Raw genomic sequence first — 17,904 nt, forward strand, 5'->3', positions numbered from 1 at the left:
ATGAACTTTGACAACTGAAAAGAACCAGTTGGTCCAACTATTCTGCCCTAAACACATGTATATGCACACATAAGTATCATATTACATTGTGGGAGGAAAGTGAAAGGTGAAGCAGACCAGCCAAATCTTCAAGTGGTAAAGTTTGGGTACTTTAGTCACTGATGCTTCACTTTTACTCCTGGGGAAGAGAGGCTGTTTGGAGCCCTGTAGTTAACATATACTAAAGACACCATGGGGTCGATCCTATCAGGTGCAGATGATTCGCACTTGTAAATCATCACTGCTCCGGGGCGCACTTTATGGGGACTAAATTTGCTTAAAAGTGCTCACACCTCATAGGGGTGCAAACAATTTTAAGCGATTTTGACCCAGCGAAGGGTGCAAAATCGGCTTCATTCGGGTGCCATTTTCAGAGGTTAAACTGCACCCTTCGGCACCTCGCTCTCTTTGGCACTAATAGGATCAACCCCCATGGCTCCTTGCTGTGCAGGGGTAGTTTAAGAGAGGGTAGGGGGCTGTTCACTCACTTTGCAAGCCCCACCTCTGTGGTGCTGTAGACTCTGGTATTGTTTGTGGGCAAATCTCTGCACATAACCAGAGATGCGTAAAACTCTGGGAAATTGGCTTCCCATTTATCCAATGGTTTCTGTTGCAATGCTGATGCCAGACTGCAGGGTTTGAAAAATATAGGAATGATGCTACACTACCATCTCATCTGCCTTTTTATATGGGAGTGTGAATAGACATACTGAAATATATGCTGGACAAACCATCTGGATGAAACAAGGCAAAACCAAAGCATCTTGCACTACACATCCAGAGCACTTTCGGGCACGATTTACAGTTCTGCATGTTGTCACAATACTTGTAAAAGTTACACTATGGTATATACTTTCCATGGATTTTTGAGTCATAGTAAAGGATATATTATAAAGGTTTTAGTGTTCTGACTTGTGCCTAAATTAATGTTTATTGATTAACATTTCCTTATATAATGTAGTGTAAGAATAGTCAATTTGAGAACAAAACCATAATAAAACTAGACTGGATAACGGCAGCACACCAGTCGCAGGACAATAGGACAGATCAAGAAAAAATAAATATAATGGATTCATTGATGAGAACAAAATCAAGGGCAATGTTGATTTTGTTCTCATCAATGAATATATTATATTTATTTTTTCTTGATCTGTCCTATTCTCCTTTAATGTGAGAAGCTATGACGTCCCCTCTTATCTCACAGAGTTTGGCTGTAGTAGTGTCATATATTCCAGCTAAGAAAGCATTCGCAAGAAAATTTAATGAAGGAACACGAATCTCCTTTCATGTCAATGTTATCATTCATCTTTTAATAACTTAGGATATTTAGTCACCAGGAATTGATCAAACCTCCGTCTCCCTTACATGTCTCATTTCCGGAATTTCAGGATATTAGTTTAGAACAACCTGATAGTTTTCACTGCACTGGAAACAAGGTTGTTACGCAGGTCACTGTTTTAGGCATTGCATTTTGGCTACTGTTGTGTGGGCAGCTTTATGTGTACAAATACTGATATTAGGAACACCATATTCACTGCTGCTGAATTGAAATGAAAACAAATTTCTCATTGCAGACCCCAATGTTGGCTTCCTTGCAATGTTCTTACAAACATGAGGTATCATATTTTGAAGGATGCCTACTGAGGATAGTGGTTGTGCAGGTATAGGAGAAATACAAATGCATCGTTCAAAGTTGTCCAATTGTCATACAGAATGTATGTTATTCAAATCCAACAAAAACAAATTATGGTACTTGTGTAATATCTGGGCGCCCGATTTTTCATTGTATTGCATTGCATCGCACTACTTAAGGCATGCAATGCAATGCAATGTGATTTTTCATTGTAAAGACCAGATTTTTAATTGTATAATCACCCATGGGTGATTTCATACCCCCACTATCCAACTACGCATGGAGTTGAATTTATATAGTGTGGCGAGCGCAGCGAGTCACCAAGCCCAGAAGCGTGGCGAGCGGACGCAGAATACATGTAAAGTAATCCGCGTCCGCTCGCCACGCTTCGGGCTCGGTGGCTCGCTGCGCTCGCCACACTATATAAAATCAACTCCATGCATAGTTGGATAGTGGGGGTATGAAATCACCCATGGCTGACTATACAATTAAAAATCGGGTCTTTTCAATGAAAAATCACATTGCATTGCCTTAAGTAGTGGCATGCAATGAAAAAATCGGGCGCCCAGATAATAATAAGTACCCAAATTATTTATCCACCTTATCTGGCCTTATCTACAGATACTGCTACTCCTACCCTTAGGATTTTTTAAACCCACATCCAACAGTGGCGTTAATTTGAGTGAATGAATATCCGGAAATGGATGTTAAAGGTCTAGCAAGACAAGAAAATGCATGGGAAATTATATGGTGTCTCTTGCAGAAACACAGTAATTGTTGAATAATGAACTTAAACAGAAACAAATTTTGTTTTGGGTGAACTATCCCCAAACAGAACAGCAGGGCTACATGGCAAATGGTAAAGTCTTCTAATCCTCTCTAATCTTCCATCCCCCGAACATCCCCTCTTCTCCCACTATCTCCATCAGCATTGGTGAAACCGAGATCACGTCCACCGACCAAACGCGCTGCCTCGGTGTCATCATTGACTCCTCCCTCTCTTTCACCCCCCACATTCGTGCTCTCTCACAGTCTTGCCGCTTTCACCTACGCAACATCTCACGCATCAGACCATTCCTCTCCACTGACGCGACCAAAATTCTCATTCACTCTCTTGTCATCTCCCGCCTTGACTACTGCAACATCCTTCTCTCTGGGCTACCTCTCACCCGCCTCGCACCTCTCCAATCCATTCTTAACGCTGCTGCTAGGCTCATCTTCCTCTCCCGCCGCTCTACCTCCGCCTCCCCCCTCTGTTTATCTCTTCACTGGCTCCCCATTCCTTTCCGAGTTCTCTTTAAACTCCTCACCACCACCTACAAGGCTCTCTCCTCCTCCACAGCTCCCTACCTCTCTTCACTGATCTCTATCCACACTCCCTCCCGTCCTCTTCGCTCCATCGCTGACCGCCGACTGACCTCTCACCTAATCACCTCCTCCCACTCCCGTGTCCAAGATTTCTCTCGCGCTGCCCCCCTGCACTGGAACAACCTCCCGCCACCCATCAGGCTATCTGATTCCCTTACCTCCTTCAAGCGCTCCCTCAAAACCCACTTTTTTCGACTAGCCTATCCCTCCTCCTAACCTCTTTTGATCCTCCTATCCTGCCTCCGTTCCCCTCCGTTCCTACTTATCCTATTGTATTTCGTTCGTCCACCCACCTATTTTTAGTATGTTAACTCTTATGAGCAGGGCCCTCCTTCCTCACGTACTCACCCTACCTCATTACCTCACCTGTGCTCCTGTCCTGTTCTTCCCTTCCTCTACTTCATCTTCAGTCTCCTTGACAATTTTGACACCTACTTCTGAACTGATGCTGATTTTAGTTCTACCAGCTATACCCCTATTTATACTGTATCTTTCAACACACCCTGTACGTTACCTTGTAATTTTTTTTTTTTGTTTGCTATGTACGGCGCTGCGGACACTTTGCGGCGCCTTATAAATAAACGTACTACTACTACTACTACTCTCTCTTCAGCTGGCAAATACACTTATGTGATTTGCCTAATTTTACCTGATTCTGACGCATGGGTCCGAGAATTCGGGTGAAAAGAGGCAAATTGCATGATTTTTAGATACAATCTGATGCGCATGCTCTAAGGATTTGTTGGATCCAACAGCCTCTGGCAGCACTTGCTGGGATCACATGCTATATATCCCATGCAAAAGGACCACATGCGATCCTGCCACCCGGGAAGCTGCTGGGCGGTTCAAGGGAAATCATATACGACTTCTCCCACTGAGAAGATGCATAAGTGTATGCACAGCTTTACTCTCTCAAACACACACCGACACAGTTTACATCACCTCGCCAGTAGCCCTTTTAAATGGTAGTCTCTACTTCGCCCACATCTCTAGGCCCGGAAGGGTGCAAGAATTTAGGGTTGGCATCCTCCTTTCCCCACACTGTACATTCACAGTTTTCCCAGAAGTTCCTTCACTCAGGTTCACATCTTTTTTTGTACAGGCTATTAGACTTTCTCTCTGCATGTTGCTGTCGGACCCAAGGCTGCCACCAGGAATTTTGGGGCCTGGGACTGATTTCCTAAGCCGGGCACCATGGAGTTGCCCACGGTGGATGAGCTGTCAGTGCGGGACTTCGATTTATTCGTGCATACTGTATCTTGCAGTATGTATCGCTGGTGCGAGCGGACCCCCCCCCCCCCCTTCACTTATCACCAGACTCAGCAATTCCTGAAGCACAGCCTGGCTTCTTCAATGCAGGAAGCCAGCGGGCAATTAAAATGCAGCACCGCCTGGTGAGCCAATCAGAGCTTGTGTACCCGCAGCCACTCTGATTGTCTCAAAAGCCGGTGCAGCATTTTAATTGGCTGCCGGCTTCTTGCATTGAAGAAGCCTATGCTTCTGGACCGGCTGACGACCGAGCGCAGCGCAGGCAGCACACAGCGGAGGGTTGCTGTGGGCAAAATTTGCTTGCCGAGCTCTTTTAGAGGCCAGGGCCCATGACCGCTGTACTCACAACACCCTACTGTCGGCGACCCTACTCGGACCACACAAACAATTTGTTAAACATGCTTTACCTGGCTCCCACACTTATTTTAGCATCCCCACATTATCAAAACATTCTACATGTGCCTCCAAATTACTTTCTCTCAGCCTGTCTACTCATGTAACTGTCTGACCCCAAAGCAACATTGCCACGTGACTCTAGCTTACCCTAGCATTCTTGTTGGACCAATATGCAAAATGTGCAAAAATTATTGCCCTATGCTTATTGATGTATTTTTTCTAAAGTGTTGTGAAATATGGTGATGTTATTAAAATACATTTCCTTAGGTCATTATAATGAAAATGGTGTGTATTATATATTTGTGAATGCCAGTATATTCTGCATAAATTCCTAATCCATGCCAGGAATCTCAAAACAGCTTATTTATTTTAAAAAGCAACTGGAATCTAGTCACTGGATCCTTCTTTCAAAAATATTCCCCCCCAAAATATAGCTCCATCTAAAAAATGTTTAATCATATCTTGTCCCAAATGATAGGCCAGCTTTCTGTCAGTATAATGAGAATGATGTATCCGAGTTTAAAAAAAAAAAAAAAAGGCTTGGGGTTGAAAGACAACAATAGCTGCGTTGATCAATCAGCTGATGTGCTGCTGAGGTTCTCATATAAATATAAAGAGCAGCGTTTCAGTAAGCTGGAAGTCTGTGCAACACAAACAGAGGAAGCAAAGTCTGACCACAGCACCCTCTGCTGCCCTAACAGAATATTTACACTGTCCAGATGCAACCTGCAATGATGATGTTCTCTTCCAAATATTGGGCAAAAAGGGGAATGTCTCTAGACTCTGCAATGTCCCAAGATTTTCTAACCAACACAACAGTAAGTACAAAGTACAATACCATAGCATATTTCTCTCTGTGTTGTATTAAACTTATTTATTTAATGACATATATAACAATTAAAAGAGTGACATATCTAATAACTAAAGTCATTGTTATACACATTTAATATGCTTCTAATGTTCCACAAGTCAACACGTAGATGATTTCATCAGTAGAAAATGGCTTTTAACTTTATTTGTTGTCTTTAACCTAAAGTACTATTTATTTGTATTTTTTATGTTTTATTAACGTATCAGTATGCCTTGTCGATTTAACATTGTATTTTACAGCAGAAATCTCTCATTAACTTTAATGAGAGAACACAGCTAGACTGTTTTTACAGTGGAACAAAGCACTGCAAAACTTTATTGACTTATTTTCCCCGTTGCCACTTGTAGTTATTTCAACCAATGATACAATATTTCTTTGAAAAACATATTTCAACAAATCACTGGACATTACAACTTGTTCTTAAACTAATAAATTCACCCTGGAACTGAAATCTTGGTTAGTTTTTAGTTACAGAAAACATATTTCCTGTGCAACTTGTTTTCAGGTCTTTAAAAATTCTTGTAGTTATAAATGATACCTACTATATATTAACACTGGACTGACTTGCTGCAGATGTTGATCAGCATTATTACATTTTTCAGTTTGTAAAAATGCTATAAATTTAGGGCAAAGTTACATGGAAACTGTTAAAATGCATTTCAGAGTTCCTTGACTTTACAGCTATGATCGGATATTCCCGGCTGGACATGGATAGTGAGCAGAATTAATAGCATTTGTTAATTAATCAAATGCAGACCATACTAGGGACTATGATTATCATATGGAGATATCAATAAATGGTCTCCTTTCTGAAAACTGTTAACAAAAACACACACACACACACACACACACACATTGTTATCATAATTTGTAACCAGGATATAGGGCGTATAGCTTGCAGTTCCCCTGCATTAACGTATGGCATTACAGAGTGATTTATTGTAATTTGACGAGGAGGTGAAAAGCTTTGCACTGACATTTATTGTAAGTGCAAGGATCATCTGGTTTCAATGAATCAATTACAATCTGGGGTTCTGACTGTCGGAACATCCGGACAGTTGGCATCCCAGGCTATTTTCGTTTCTCTCGACAGAAACTCGACAGTTGGAATTCAGTGTTCCACCTGTCGAGTGTCGGATAGTCCAAGGATTGTTGAAAATGTCCGTGGATTGTCAAAAAATGGCCATGGATTCAACAATCCACGGCCATTTCCGACAAAACAGATCCGAGTTTTTTAAAGTCTAATCTGTTTTGTTGGAAACTGCCTTCAATGCTGTCGGAAACAGCAGCATGGAATAGATGGCTGGGACTGTTTCCACTGGTGGAAGTAGAGGCCCGGATTGAATACCCTGTAAAGGAGTGGTCAGGGAACTCGGTCCTCATTACCCCACGCAGTGCATGTTTTGCAGGTCTCCTCACAGAATCACAAGTGAAATAATTAACTCCACCTGTGGACCTTATAAAATGTGTCTGTGAGTAATTAGTACACCTGTGCACCTGCTGGGTTACCAGCAAAACATGCACTGTGTGGGGTAATGAGGACCGAGTTCCCTGACCACTGCTGTAAAGGAATCTTTTACTTATATTTATTTACTTTTAATATATTTGACATTTTAAACTGGTGTGATGCTATGTTTGTGGGATTTTGTGTGTTGTTAATTTTGTTCTAGAATATTTTGAAATATCATGAAACATTTTATATGTTGCTGATACTCTTAAAGCCTGTGCTTTTGACTGGAATAGAAAATGCTGTCTCCTACTGCTAGATTAAAATGAATTACATTTGTGTATTAAAATAATTGGATTAGTTGAAAGAGTATAATGGCAAGTATTGACAAAAGAGTATCCATTTCAGACATTAAAATATTTGAACAAAGTGAATAAATGGCAATGATTATTTGGCATAAAGATGTTTTTTCGAATGGTATAGTTAGAAATCATACCCTACAAACTGTTCCTAAACACATTAATGACTGAATTAATGTGATGGAGAGCGAAGACATAAATAACTTGCTTATATGCTGCTCAAGCCATAATTATGACCGAATTTGCAATATTTAAAGAGATAACTATATAAAATGATTCACCTATGAATAATTCACCTATCCTTATGTATCAATGCCCATTTCCCTATAGCAAGCATAGGCAACCTGTGCATACAAGTCCCAGCATGCATTGCCACACTTTTGCTATTAGGGAGTGTTAAAACTGTGGCATGGCATGCTTGAACTTGTAATATCACAACAGCTGGAGAGCCACAGGTTGCATATGCCTTTCTTCTTCTTCTTCTTCTTATTAATTTATTTATATGGTGCGAGAAGGTTTCCACAGCGCCTGACATAGATTGTAAGCTTGCAGGCAGGGCCTTCCTACCTCTATTACTGTTTGATATTACCCAGCTTTGGTTATCTGTGTGTCCAATTGTAAAGAACTATGGAATTTGCTGCGCTATTTAACAAACTGTTAATAAATAATAAATACTATTTCTAACTACTTTCAAATATTCAAGTAAACACAATCCAGTACAGGGCATTGGCATAGCTACATTCTTAAATTATATTTATTATAAGTAATATAGCAATAGTGTCCAATTTCAGTCACTAAGGACAAACAATTCACAAAACAAATTTTCAGACCAAATGTGTACCTTTTATATGCTGTCCATGTACTGGATACACCTATGAACCAGCTAGGAGATCTGAAAAATGTGAACTGTTTTGGGTACTTGAGGATGGAGTTTGGCCACCCCTATTATATGGTATAGTAAAACCACCATGCTACAGGGATGCAGATAATTTACCTACAATCAAAATCCCGACGGTCAAAATACCGACAACCATCGGTCAAAATACTGACATTTAAAATGTCAACACGGTCAAAATACTGACATATAGAATATAGACAGGTCAAAAAGTCAACATAAGTTTTTCCTGGGTTTTTTTTTATCATTGAAACCGATTTGTACATACTTTACCATCCCAGTGGACATGGAGGGGAAATCTAATAGTGTGCCCGAAGCACGGGGTTCATGTCGACCTATGTCAACATACAGACTCAAAAATATATGAAAAACATTTTTGACCTGTCTATATTTTAAATGTAGGTATTTTGACCTTGTCAGTAGTTTGACTGTTGGTCAATTGCTGTCGGTATTTTGACTGTCAGGATTTTAATTGTAGGTAAATCATACCGAACCCATGCTACAGGTAGGTTACAGTATAGTGGGTAGACAATGTCTAGGTGGACCACTAATAGTTGACAGTGGTTAGGTTGACACCTGAAATTGGTTGACATACCGTAGATCGACATTGCCAGACTGTCGGCACAAGCTTAAGGTCGACGTGGACATGGTCAACACTCACAATGTCGACACAAGTTTTTAACGTTTTTTTGCTCTCTATGTCTATATATGTCGACATGGACACTGTATAAGTGTACCACGTCCCTGTGCATGGCTCGCTGCCCTCGCCACGGTTAAGGCACGGCATCTGGCTGCGCTCTGTACTCTATTATATTCTCACTCTGGGCCTTATTCTGATCGGTGCGGATATTCCCGCATGCGGACGGACCGCCGATGTTGATCGTCTGCGCATGTGCAGAGGTCACTCTGCGCATGTGCAGGCGATTTCGCCGCACGGATTCTTTATACGCCGCACAGGGGGCGTAGAGGGGCGTGAGGGGCTACTTAGCCTCATTACCCTATGCATACGCCCCGCGTTTCATGGGCGTTCCCATGCAAACGCGGGGCGTATGCATGGTAATGAGGCCGTGACGCGTGGGTACGGGGCGGGCATCTGACATCGCCGGATGTCAGCTGACCGCCCCCATACATGATTTCACACGGACAAGTGTCCGTGTGGTCTTGTGTTGCGGGACCTGGTGGAGCGTGCGGCCCTGCATTCGATGTTCTGCGACCATCGAATGCAGGGGCTGCTCCCAAGACGGAGGAGGCGTATCCCCGTCCAATTTCATGCGGATCGCCACATATCCGCGTACGGACGGCAGGTGGCGATCCGTATGGAAGGCGGGGATTCGCCTGCACGGTTGCGGCCGCATATTCTGATCGGGCCGCACCGATCAGAATAAGGCCCTCTATGCCAACTTGCATAGTAAAGTATGAACCAAGTCAGTCTACACCAAAAAAAACATGAAAAACATGTGTCGGCCATGTCAACCTTAAGCTAGTTTCGGCCTGTCAGTGCCAACCTATGGTATGTCAACCATTTCCAGTTGTCAACCTAGTCACTGTCGACCATTAGTGGTCAACCTAGTAACTGTCGACCTCGGCATTGTAGACCCAGGAACTGCATACCCTACAAGTAAATTCATCTGTTACAAGGAGTTTTAACCTATGATATTGTTATCCTATGTATATTGCTCTGTTAGTCACACAAATAGGAGCATTTGCCTTTTTTTCTCTCTTTCAAATGAATTGTTCTTTTCACATTCAGCATTGTTTTTTTTATCACTTTAGAGAATGATTTCTACTTTTATTTCTCTTCTTAATGTTTTTTTCCCTCTCCTTTAACTCCGGAGGTTACCATGGGAACCTTATTCCCTGTACACACAGGACAAGTCAGCCTTTTAGTTGAGGGATCTAGTTAAGCTCGGACCGCTCTGCACAGATCGCTTAGCCCACAATGCTGCACCAGCGATGTGTGCTGAGCAATCTGTCGTAGCCAGTGCTCTCTGGCCATTACCGGGTGCCATACACATGGAGCGGTTAATGCTTCATTTCTAAGCGACCCGGTGTGCATGCACCATTACTTATTAATGAGGAGATTTTTTCTTAGAATCCAAGATGTAGACATGCACTTGGAAATATTATATGTAACATTATATGATGCTAAGGATTTATTTATGTTTTCCATGGACAGCCCTGGTTTTGCTATCGACAGTTATATTAGTTTCCTAAAATTCATACTCCTGGGAGAGTGCATCTATTATATTGTGTATATAAAATGGCTCCCGCTCTATAGATAGGTAAAGAGTACATTACAGGGCGCATATGTTATGTAACCTGCTGCTGTGATGTCCTGAGGGGGGATGTGTGATTATTTGGTTTATAAATAATGTATTCTATATTATAAAAAATACAATATGAATGTGCACTGGCCATAGAATATCTGCTCCTTCAAAACTTAGCTACTTCCATCCTTACCAGTTCATCTGTGAAACCCTCAAAACAGATATATATTGCTTTTGTGCTCTGTAGCAACTAAATATGATTGCAGTCTTAAGAAATGTCTCTGTGCATCTAAACCGAGGGTACAGTCTGTGGTATATTGTATATTTTTTTTAATGAGTCCAGGGATTTCAGCCTCACATGAAACTGAACCTGAACAATTGGATACGCTTTGCTGTAACATTTCTAACATATTATTTGCAATGGATCCCTAAAATTGTTTTACTATAGGTCAATGTGAAATAGCGGTGTTAATGAACTGAGAAATGTAATTGGAAAGGATTGTGCTGATTTCTTGTTGTAGAAATATAGGATCCCTTATCTGAGAGTACAATAGTATTTGAAATAGAGGGGTAAATTTATTAATCTGGCCATAACGTTCCTTGTGTGCCCCCTTTCGCGTCACCACTTTATCGTGGGGAAGCGGCGCCGCTCTTCTCCTGAATGTATTATATATTATGGGACTGCGTAATCCCCAGCCGACGGGTTTACAGATGTTATGTGTACTCGGCGCATGTGCAGTTTTCCATGTTCGGCGTCGCTTGCTGGTCTCCGGCGTCTTCAAATTAAAACTGCTCATGCTCTGGGTAATGTTCGCAGGGGATGCTGTATACCCAGCGCATGCACAGTTTTAATTTGAAGACGCCGAACACAGCAGGACTCCTGCAACGCCAGATAATTCTGGCGCTATCTACATGAGACAAAAAGAGGAGCGTGCGGCCCCCAGGTAGCATAATAAATAAGGTATGAGGCAGGCTCCCACTTGCCACTACAGTATGTACACTATGCAGCCTGCCCCGCATCGCCGCACGCTAAACACCCGCATCGTGGTTGTCATAGATCAGGGGAAGCGCTATCCCCTGCCATAACGCACGGGGATAGCGCATATATCAGAGATCGACGTTTAATAAATCTACCCCTTAGAACCTTATTGTTTTTCATTCTAGCAGCTTATTTTTACTTATCGTTTGCAGTCAACATATAGCTAATTGCTCCTGTACATCTTGGGGGTTATTCTGGTTTGGATGCGAATTCACACCCTTGCGAGTCAAGCAGAACCTGCCCTGCAAATGGTGGTACGCTCGCCCCCTCTTTGCATGCCGGGTTCGTTCACCCGGCATGCAAATGGATTTTTTATATAAATATCCATTCGTAGCCCAGTGTCACGACTGGGGAATTGGTGGACCCAGTAGTGACTTAGGTGGTTAGTGATGTCTGCTGACTACCAATGGAAGGAGAACACAGATGCGGCAGGATAAGATGAAGAAAGCTTATTAACTTAAAGGAAATAATGGTACAGGTGAATGCTTGAGAAGGGGTAAATATAACAAACAATATAAATACTTGGGATGAGATCGTAGACTGTGGCTGACGAGAGAAGACTGTGGCTTTAATGATGAAGAACTCCAGGCTGTGGCTTTTATGACAATAAACTGAAGACTGACCTTAATGCTGAGGAATAGAAGACTGTGGCTTTAATGCTTAGGAACTGAAAACTGTGACTTTAATGCTGAAGAAATAGAAAACTGTGACACTTTAATGCTGAGGAACTGAAGACTTGGAGACAACACTGAGGGATACTGTGCACACTGAGGATTTGGAGACAGAACTGCAGAATACTGTGCACTCACTGAGAACTTGGACACAGCACCGAGGGATACTGAGCAGACTGTGGACTTGAAGACAGCACTGAAGAATACAACACAGACTGTGGACTTGGAGAGGACTGCTGAGGACTTGGAGTTGACACTGATGACTAAGAGTCAACACTGAGGACTGTTGAGGTCTTGGAGTCAACACTGAGAAATTGGAGTCGACACTGAGTACTGCTCAGGACTTGGAATAGACACTGAGGACTTGGAGCCGACCCTGAGGACTGCTGAAGTCTTGGAGTTGACACTGAGGACTGCTGAGGTCTTGGAGTCGACACTGAAGACTTGTAGTCAACACTGAGGACTGCTGAGGACTTGGAGTCGACACTGAGAACTTGGAGTCGACACTGAGGACTTGTAGTCGACACTGAGGACTGCTGAGGTCTTGGAGTTGACACTGAGGACTTGGATTCGACACTGAGGACTGCTGAGGTCTTGGAGTCGACACTGAGAACTGCTAAAGACTTGGAGTTGATGCTGAGGACTTAGAGTCGACACTAAAGTATGAGTCACTTGAACTGTAGAGTGACCAGCCAACAGGACCAGAGACACTGGAGTATAACAGCAGACAGTAGAGTGAAGTAAGTGGTGGACTATGGATGACCAGGGCCGGTGCAAGGCACCTAGGCGCCCTAGGCAAACCTAAAGGATACCGCCCCCCCCCCCAAAAAAAAAAAATAAACTTACACCACAACACTTTCCCTGCCACTGAGCAAACTGGGATCGCATAACAGAAAGGTTGATATAATTAGCCTAAAGGGGAGTAATAATAACAGAGAGGATGATATAATTCACTTACAACCGATTAATAATGACCGCAAGGAATGGTATAAATATCCTACACAGATTATACCCATATGTCCCAGAGTTCTTATGGAGAGACAGGGGTGCACATAACAAGAAAGAGAGAACCTAGAAGTGCAACTGTGCAGATGCAGTCATGTGCATCCCCCCCATAGAGGACATGCTCTGTGAGACTAACCTTATATTTACAGACTGTTATTTTTAATTACACAAAAGTGTGTAAGAATCAGGACAATCCCCATAGCCTAGATCTGACTGGGTAATGTTATTATGGTACTCTTTACTTAGAAGGGCGCCCATCATGGCCATCTCGGGCATTGAATGCACTAAAAAATCGGGTGCGATGCGACCGACGAGATGCCCGAGATTTCCCATAGGAAAAATTAAATGTTAAATGTCTAAATGTCTTGATTTTCCTGTTCAATGCCTCAATTGACCCAATTTTTCCATAGGAAACAATGTTAAATGGGCCACAGAGGCCAAATAGGCACCCTGAAGTGAATAATGGCCACCCGAATTGTTAACGCCACCCCACGATCAATGTCAACCCGAAGCGTTGCGAGCGCAGCGAGCTCGCGAGGGGCGGCGGTACGCGTCCTACGACCTTTTCATACCCCCACTATCCACGTCGGCGTGGAGTTGAGAATAGAAAGTGTGGCGAGCGCAGCGAGCCACCGAGCCCGAAGCGTGGCGAGTGCAGCGAGCCCCGCGAGGGGACGCGGATACCTTCACAGGTATCCGCGTCCCCTCGCGGGCTTCACAGCTGTCCGCGTACCCTCGCGGGGCTCGCTGCGCTCGCCACGCTTCGGGCTCGGTGGCTCGCTGCGCTCGCCACACTTTCTATTCTCAACTCCACGCCGACGTGGATAGTGGGGGTATGAAAAGGTCGTAGGACGCGTACCGCCGCCGCTCGCCACGCTTCGGGTTGACGTTGATCGTGGGGTGGCGTTAACAATTCGGGTGGCCATTATACACTTCAGGGTGCCTATTTGGCCTCTGTGGCCCATTTAACATTGTTTCCTATGGAAAAATCGGGTCAATTGAGGCATTGAACAGGAAAATTGGGTCAATTGAGACATTTAACCCCTTCACGACATTGCCTTTTAAGGTAATTTTTTTTTTTTTTTCCTCCTTGCGTTCAAATAAGCGTAACTTTTTTAATTTTCCGGCTATATAGACACATGAGGGCTTTTTTTTTGCGGGACAAGTTGTACTTTTTAATGGTACCATTTACTATACCGTATAATATTCTGGGGAATCAGGAAATAATTCAATGTGGGGTAAAAAGAAAAAAAAAACGCAATTCCACAATATTGCGCTGGTTACGGTTTTTTTGGAGTTCATAGTTCGTTTAAAATGATGGGTTATCTTTATTCTATGGGTCGTTACGATTCCGGTGATACCAAACTTATATAGTTTTCGTTACGTTTTACGACTAAAAAAAAAAATAGAATATGTTACGGTTTTTCGAATTTGCGTCGCGTCGCCATGTTCTGCGGCTTATAACTTTTTTATTTTTCCACCTACGGACCTGGGTGAGGGCTCATTTTTTGCGGGCTGAAGTGTACTTTTTAATTAATACCATTATGGGATATGGGCGACTTTCTGATCTCTTTTAGCTATTTTTTTTTGGGTATATATACGTCATATGTCGTGAAGGGGTTAACATTGTTCCCTATGGGAAATCGCGGGCATCTCGTCGGTCGCATCGCACCCGATTTTTTAGTGCATTCAATGCCCGAGATTTTTTACTAACGATGCCCACGATCAAAATCGTGGGCGCCGTTCTAAGTAAAGAGTACCGTTATTATTATAAGTTGTATACAGGCTCAGCAGCCAGGCAGCAGGGACTGGAGTCTGGAGGGCAATGGATTGCTGGGCGGGTGGCTTGGAGGGGGGCGAGCGGGCGGCGGCTTCTCCACCCGCCGGAGATTAACAAGGAAAGATTGCTATGTGTCCGGCTGGTGTCAGTCCAGCGCACCGGGTTTGCGGCTGATTTAGCTGGCGGGGGCTGGGGTGGCCGCCACCTGCCCACTGCCGAAGATTGCCGCTGGGTGCTGGGATTCGGACTGTCAGGCAGCAAGTTTACGGGTGGGCTCCGGCGGGGGGAGGGGGATTTGGGAAATCACTCACCGAATAGCTGTCTGTAAGTGCTGCGCCTGTTGATCGGTGCATCTTCCATTTCCTTCCTCCGGCTCCCCTACTGCTGCTGGCCGGCTGCAGCGCACTACCGCCCTCCAGTGGCCGGCGCCCTAGGTAAATGCCTAAACCTGCCTAGTGGTGGCGCCGGCCCTGTGGATGACTGGAACCGGAGAATGACCAGAGGCAAAGGAGTATTGCAGCAAACTGTAGAATGATGCAGGTAATAGAGTCTGGATACAACCAGAAGCAGGAACAGGTGAGAGTATCACATCTAGTACAAAAAGCACGCTGCTGTAGCACAGCGCATGCTTTTGTACTAGATGTGATGTGACCTAGTACAAAACGTACTGCCCGTACAAGGTGTACGGGCACCTTTAAATAGAGTCCATAGCTCTTCTTCCTATTTTCAAACATTACCGGTCCTTCAACCTTTTCAAATTACTTACTCGTCAATTAAATATTTAGGTATCCATATCTCATCAGATTTATTGGATCTATATAAATTGAACTTTAACCCAATCCTTGCTAAATTAAGAAACCACTTAGATAACGGGAAGTCTCTACCTATTTCTCTTTTGGGTAGATTAGCCGCTATTACAAGTATATTATTTCCAAAAATCTTTTATGTTATGCAGATGCTACCGATTCGCCTAACAACCATAGTTGATTTTTGTGGCAGGGGAAACAACCGAAAATTGTATTTTCCAAATTAAGATTGCCCCGAAAAAAAGGGAGGTGTTATATTCCCTCATCTAGCATTGTATTCCAATGTGATGTTCTGTAGATATATCAGCAATTTGTTGCTCTAGTTCTTATACAGAGAATCAACTATATTCTGCGATATTTTCCCCTTATTTTCCAAGGTACTTGTGAGTTATCCGGGCGTCCGATTTTGAAATCGGGTCGGATCGGGACATCGCATCGCATCGCATGCGACCATCGGATGCGATGCGATGCGATGCGATGACCCGATTTTTCCATAGGAATCAATGTTAAAATGGACTGAGTCCATTTTAACATGGAATTCAATGGGAAAAAGGGTCCTTTTCATACCCCTACTATCCAAGTGGGCATGGAGTTGGATATAAACCTGTGGCGAGCGTAGCGAGCCACCGAGCCCGAAGCGTGGCGAGCGTAGCGAGCCCCGCGAGGGGACACGGAATACCGTCCCCTCGCGGGGCACGCTTCGCTCGCCACGCTTCGGGCTCGGTGGCTCGCTACGCTCGCCACAGGTTTATATCCAACTCCATGCCCACTTGGATAGTAGGGGTATGAAAAGGACCCCTTTTTCCATAGGAATCATTTTAACATTGATTCCTATGGAAAAATCGGGTCATCGCATCCGATGATCGCATGCGATGCGATGCGATGCGATATCGCATCGCATCGCATCTGATTGTATGCCTTAACTTAAGGCATACAATCAAAAAATCGGACGCCCGGATAACTCACAAGTACCTTTTCCAAATACATTATTGTATTCTAAATAGTCACACTTTCCAGTTTTTATTAAGGAAAACCCATTATTTACACTAACCAAACCTGGATTATTTTAATTAAAACATTTTATTATACTTCCCTTTACTCCACTTATACTGGAGTTCCTTGTGGGGAAATCCTGCCCTTCCCCCCTTCCTTATCCAATATTACCTTTCTTTACTGGAAAGAGAAAGGTCTGGCTTCCAAGTATTTGACCCTGGTGGCAATTTACTTTAATTTTCAGACCTCCAATCCTGATATCACCTTCCGGTCCATAACTTTTATATTTTGTATCTCCAAACTGGACATTACATTCAGTCCTTGCCCACTCTGGAATCAACTGACAATACAGACACTCATTTTCTTTCTATCCTGAAACTTATCTCTTCTGTTCCTTATAAAATTAGCTTTCTGTATTTACCATTATTTTCTTTGTCAGCTTCATCCTATGCCGCTTTCAGACCGCACTCTAGACCCGGGTTATTGCCGTGTCCTTGCGGCCCCAACACGGGTCGAGGTACGGTCTGAAAGGGCCATCTCGGGTTGAGCAACATGGGAGTTCAACCCTGGTGATGACCAGGGTTGTACACGGCTCGGACCCATGTCAAGTGCAGTGTGAATGGGTGCCTGGGTCGAGCAACCCGGGTCCGGTTCACAGTATGGAGGAAAAGCTCCAAGCGCTGCCTCCTCCCAAGCCCCCGGTGACGCGCCGCCGCTCAGCTCTGCCCCATGTGATGTCACTGACACAGCAATATGCTGGGTCGGTGTCGGAGCTTTCAGACCGCATATGCCATGTTGCTCTGGGGATGGGACCCATGTCCTAATCCCGGGTGCGAACCTACTGGGAACCTACTTTGCAAAAATGTCCCTCGTATCAGTTGTTTATCAGATCTTCTATCTCCATATGATACTTTTACTATCTTCTTATCTACAAGAGGTTCACATTAGGATGATACATATGGCATATATCTCTCCAGCACAAAGGAAGCATGTGACTACACTTAAATCTGTTGCCTGTATTAAGTGTAACATTTCCCATTCTAGCTTTATTCATTGTGTATGGGAA

General features: G+C 43.6%; 1 protein-coding gene across 1 annotated transcript in view; it reads left to right on the plus strand.

Annotated features, from left to right (window-relative positions):
- The first annotated feature begins 5,360 nt into the window (after positions 1-5,360).
- Positions 5,361-17,904, plus strand: part of TPH2 (tryptophan hydroxylase 2) — a 252,840-nt gene continuing 240,296 nt past the window's right edge. Inside the window, exon 1 of the mRNA XM_083182554.1 lies at positions 5,361-5,523. Coding sequence (XP_083038680.1) covers positions 5,425-5,523 — 99 coding nt within the window. The 5' untranslated portion in view covers positions 5,361-5,424. The remainder of the gene's footprint in view (positions 5,524-17,904) is intronic.

Source organism: Crinia signifera, chromosome 4 (genome assembly GCF_055691185.1).
Source record: "Crinia signifera chromosome 4, ASM5569118v1, whole genome shotgun sequence".
In the NCBI taxonomy this organism is placed as follows: Eukaryota; Metazoa; Chordata; class Amphibia; order Anura; family Myobatrachidae; genus Crinia; species Crinia signifera.